The 5,098-nt window shown below is 34.4% G+C and overlaps 1 protein-coding gene across 1 annotated transcript; it reads right to left on the bottom strand.

The window, feature by feature from the left end:
* Nucleotides 1-1,504: 1,504 nt before the first annotated feature.
* On the bottom strand, nucleotides 1,505-3,971 carry LOC145108452 (ent-kaurene oxidase-like). Its single transcript, XM_079045478.1, has 6 exons — nucleotides 3,661-3,971; nucleotides 3,349-3,509; nucleotides 2,946-3,248; nucleotides 2,622-2,876; nucleotides 2,173-2,532; nucleotides 1,505-2,020 (listed from the first exon to the last, which is right to left on the bottom strand). Exons 1-6 carry the CDS (start codon nucleotides 3,875-3,877, stop codon nucleotides 1,712-1,714), a joined length of 1,605 nt encoding a protein of 534 aa, XP_078901604.1. The 5' UTR covers nucleotides 3,878-3,971; the 3' UTR covers nucleotides 1,505-1,711.
* Between the last annotated feature and the right edge of the window lie 1,127 nt (nucleotides 3,972-5,098).

Here is a 5,098-nt window from a genome sequence, read left to right as displayed (position 1 = left end):
GAATCAAGAAAGGCTTTCCAACTCAAAAACATACTTATGAACTCACCAAGTTAAATGTTGATACACTTTCAAAACCACTTGTATTCTTAGGGAACCGGTAGACAGGTACATCCACAGGTTTTGAGAAGACAGAGTTTAAAGAGTCGCGTCTATTACACTTCTGTCATACATTTTTTATGTCATACAAACTAGGTATTGAACAGATGTAAACACTATATTTTATCAATGTAATAGTTGTGTTTGCTTTATTTACTATTATGCAATTGTTGTGATACTGTACATAACGTACTCCACCCCCGAACGTTTACGCCGTTCCGGTTTGTGGGTGTGACAAGTCACAATGTTGAGCAGCTTAAAAGCTTTTTGTCTAAAAGGGCATCCAATGAAAACACAAGGTTGTGATCTTGGCATAAACTTGTCTATTCCAACTATAGAAGTATTAACAAAGCACAAGCATCCAAAAGCTTTGATATGTGTAAGATTTGGTTTAAGATTGTTTAGGATTTATAAGGACTTTAGAAACCAATAATCGTAGAAGACATTTTATTCATAAGATAAGTTGCAGTTTTGATACATTCACCCCAACATGTTGTACATAAACTAGATAAGTTGCAGTTACTAACTAAAAGCATTTTAGTAATTTCATGTTTTTTATTTAAGTTTGTAGTTGCCTTGGTAGTTAGATTTAGTTAGATGCTTTTGTGTCTTCTTTTCTATGTATATATTCTCTTTGTGATTCACTCTTATCAATAATGAAGTTTACATATATAAATCTCTCTCTCTCACACACACATACACACACGTGCACACACACACACAAAAAATATAAGAAATACAAGTATCACACCACTCAATAAGAAAATGGTTACTTATTGTGGTTCCATTATAAATGAGATATTGTAGAAATGCTTGGACAATTCGCTTTTGTTATTGTTAATAAATAAGATTTGAAAGTCTTACCCTACAATATACACAAAATTTTGTTTGAGATAATAAGGGGTTGTTTGATATGCGGCTTACCGGACTTGGTAACCGAGTATGGTCATACTTTGACTGCTTGATATCACAATTAGAAGTATGTAATTCGGTTTTAAAGCCTCTAATATGCATTTTACCGACCGGTAAGAAATTGGGTCCGACTCATTCTATCAAACTAAAGCAAGAAGATAATAACAAATGAAAAAAAAAAAAAAAAACTTCTTTACTTGGTTTGGCCATGTAACCCGACTTGATATGCGACATTAACAAGTGATACATAAAAGTTGTCCGGTATGCTTATGTCAGAATATTGTCTCTGATAGGTTGAGTAGTGGAAATATTACTTTTTATATTAAATATCTCATTGCAAAGATAGTATTTGGTGTAGACATTACTCTTGGATGATGTATTGCCATGCAGCTATAACTATTTTTTATAACTTGATTCGAATTCTATCAATAAAAGATCCTCCATATCGGATCATTTGTCTTAGTCATATACTACACCAACTCTTAACATCCAGTTATTTCGAATTTTGATTATATTATATGGACCAGAATCCTGATATGCTTAGACTAGAAGAACAATGTCCTTTCAAAAGACAAGTTTTGTTCACCTAATGACACTTAAAACTACAACAAACTCCACCTCTCAACTATTACAAAACCAAGTTTTCTCCAAAACAAGTATAATCGTAACCGAGATATCCATGGTATTAATTTCCTTTTAGTAATTAGTTTCTCGGCTTTATAACTGCAAGCATCGGATTAAGCTTCTGTGTTGTGAGCCCAAGCGTATTGACATCTTCTTCAACATCATCTTTAAGTCTCCACTCAAACTCTTGAACCATTCTCCCAATCCCCACGCAAGCAAGCAACATCGCCTGCATCGCCCCGGCACACACTCTTTTCCCCGCTCCAAAAGCCATTGTTTTTAACATGTTGTTTGGTTCATTCTCCGCAAGAAACCTCTCTGGACTCCACTCCTCAGGGTTTTCCCAGATTTCCCTCTCCATATTACACCCATATATATTCACGGCAAGCTGCAAAACATCATATGATTAATTACAACATTTCAAAACTAACATTTGTTTTGTCGGTGTCCAACATGTCATGGTCTCTTTGGAGACATCATCTCGGATTCCACATATCTTATATGAATGTAACTAATAAGGTCGTGATCATGTAAACAAACCTCAGTCCCAGCAGGAACATGGTACCCTCCGAGTTCTGTGTTCTCGTGTACATATCTTAATGGGATTATGGCAACTGGACTGTGAACTCTCAGTGTTTCGTGAAAAACAGCAGATAAGTAGGGCATCTTGCACAACTTCTCCTCGGTGATCTTTTCTGACGTCCCACATACATTTCGGATTTCATTGTAGAGTCGTTGTTGCTTGTTTGGGTGTTTTGAGAGTTCATACATTGCCCACTCTGTTGTCACCATGGTGGTATCTGCTGTTTCAATGATCGGTTCCCAAAGTGACATCAGCAATTGTTTCTCGGTTAATGGTTGTGCCTCCGACAGCAAGTAATCGATGTAGCTATCCAAATTCTTATTTAGGGAGAAAACAAAAATCAGGTTAAGATTATCAAATAATATCCTATTTGTGAGTACAAGAACTATGGAGTAACATGCTATACCTCTCCAGATTCTATCCGGTTTCTGTGTTCTTGAATCAGGGCCTTCATCACTGCCTTTCTTCGGATGTACATTTGTTCGATTTTCTCCTCCAATTTGGCGTTGGGTATCCACTTAAGATACGGGAAGAAGTCTCTCCAGTCGACTTCTATGGCACCCATCATTGGATCCACAACCAAAATCTGAAACATCTCATCTCTTGTCATGGTGGTTCCAAGATCACCCACGTAAATGCTTTCCATATCTCTCCCAAATGTCTGGAAACATTATATATGTTTATTATATCATTCAAACTTTCTCTTATAGCTTAGCAAAAAAACTATCACCTGTTTGAATGCTAGCGTGAAAAGTTCAGACTGGAAAATTTGCCGGAGGTTTATTGCTTCCTGAGGAGAATTTGGAGCCAAAACATGAAGTTGTCTTGAAAGATTATCACCCATGGCGTCTCTATGGGCGCGATGTCTCTTTTGAGCAGCTGGTCCTAGGATACTAGTGAGTAAGTTGCGTTTGACAGTTTTGTGATAATCGTCATAATCGCTCATGGCGACCATGGTTTTATCGGCTGTGAGGATCTGTAATGCCTTTGAAAGCTTTCTGGTTGAGATGGAATCGAATCTGGTCACCATAGCCTGTGGCATCGTATTAAAGAAAGAACTAATGACTCTAACTTCGAATATAAACACATATTTAGTTCGCAGTCATGATTCATATAAATGATATGTGTAGCACCTCTTTGGCAAGCTGATTCGAATTAACGACAACCATGGAGCTGGCTCCAGTTTTAATGGAGTAAATAGGACCATAAGTTTCTGCCCATTTTGTAAAAGTCTTGTAAGGTTTCTTCTCCTTCAACTCAAGCAAATTCCCCAACAATGGCACCCCGGGTACCGCTGCAATTTTCATTTACACTCATCGTCTTCACATAGAAAACATATGACTAAATTTGGCTTTCAAAAACATAAAATTTTGCTAAACACCTTTTTCTAGAATGCAAAATGGACATGAACAAGAAAGAGAGAAGGAGGGGTGGTGATGGATTACCGGGAACAGAAGGGAGATGATTTGGATTACCAGGTTGCTGAGAGAGAAAACTTTTGAGAAACAGTAGAGAAATACCACCGGCAACAGCCACCGCCGGACCACCAAATGCAATTGCCGCCGATCCCATTGGTGCCACGGTCTGTAAATCCATCTTTGTGCTTATCCTGGAGATTTGAATGAAGAGGACAACCGATTGATGGTGTGGAAGTTGATGCATTGGTATATATAAGAAGGCGAAATGGAAGAAGATCCACGAAGGGTGTTGGTACTTGATCCTTTTAGCAAATATTGTCGTCGTATGCCCAGTAGATTCCAAGAGTATCCTGTTCTAAGCAAAAACACAAGTGAACTTATTCTTATATGTTTAAATAACATAATGAAAAATTGAAAATTGAGTAAATCACAGATTTCCTACACGTGTTATAGTGTTATAATGGTTATTTTGTATACCGGCTATTATACAAATTTTTTAGAAATTAAATATTTTTCTATATTTTCTTCAAACTCATACTTTTACTAATGTTAATGATAACATGTGTCAAGGTGATAATATTTTAAGAGAAATTAAATTGTTTTCTGCCTTTTATGCCTATAAATATTTCTACCCAGTAATATTATTATAAGTGTCACAATTCCATATTTTTTTAACTATCTTATTAAGAATATATTAGGAATATATCAAATCAAATTAAATTGATTGGTAAATGATAACACATGTCATAATATTAGTGGGTAAGAATATATATAGACAGAAAAAGTATGAGACAATTTAATTTCTTATATTTTAATACAGTCACCAGAATTTAAAATGGATAGACGGATAATAAAATGAATAAACGGATATGTAGGAATTAACGTAACATACATTTTGTATTTTTGTCCTGTAAACCGAATCAATATAATATATTATTTAAGTATTTTAAAATATAGATCCGAATAATTTAAATAAATTAAAATACGATTCGAACTAACCAAATTATAATGTTACTACACATTTCCGTTATTTAGTTTTTAAAATTTAATTCATTCAAAATATGTCTAACTTAACATAAATATGTTTTATTTATAAATGATAAAAAAACTCAAGTAAAAAAAATAAAAACACATGGCTTACTTGTGAATTAAAATTTATATTATTCTAACTCTTTTTTTATACGTTTTCTAGTTTTATTTAAAAAATGTTAACAAATATATAAATATATCAATGTTACATAAATTGGCCTTGGCGGCCGTTTAATCATTTGGCGGCCTTGAACCGATTACGATTACGGTGTTTGGCGGAAATTTGTCAAAATCGAACTTGGCGGCCTTTGGTGGTCATAGACAGGAAATATTTAAAAAATTAAAATTTTTTAATTTTCAAATATTACACCAAAATTTTCAAATTTCAAACTTTTAAGTTTTCAAAATTTAAAAATTAATACTAAAATTTTCAAAA

The sequence above is a fragment of the Lactuca virosa genome, chromosome 4, assembly GCF_052849685.1.
Source record: "Lactuca virosa cultivar CGN04683 chromosome 4, Lactuca_virosa_CGN04683_v6, whole genome shotgun sequence".
Lineage (NCBI taxonomy): Eukaryota > Viridiplantae > Streptophyta > Magnoliopsida > Asterales > Asteraceae > Lactuca > Lactuca virosa.
The sequence above is the reverse complement of the archived record's forward strand: the minus strand, read 5'-3'. Positions and strand labels throughout refer to the sequence as shown.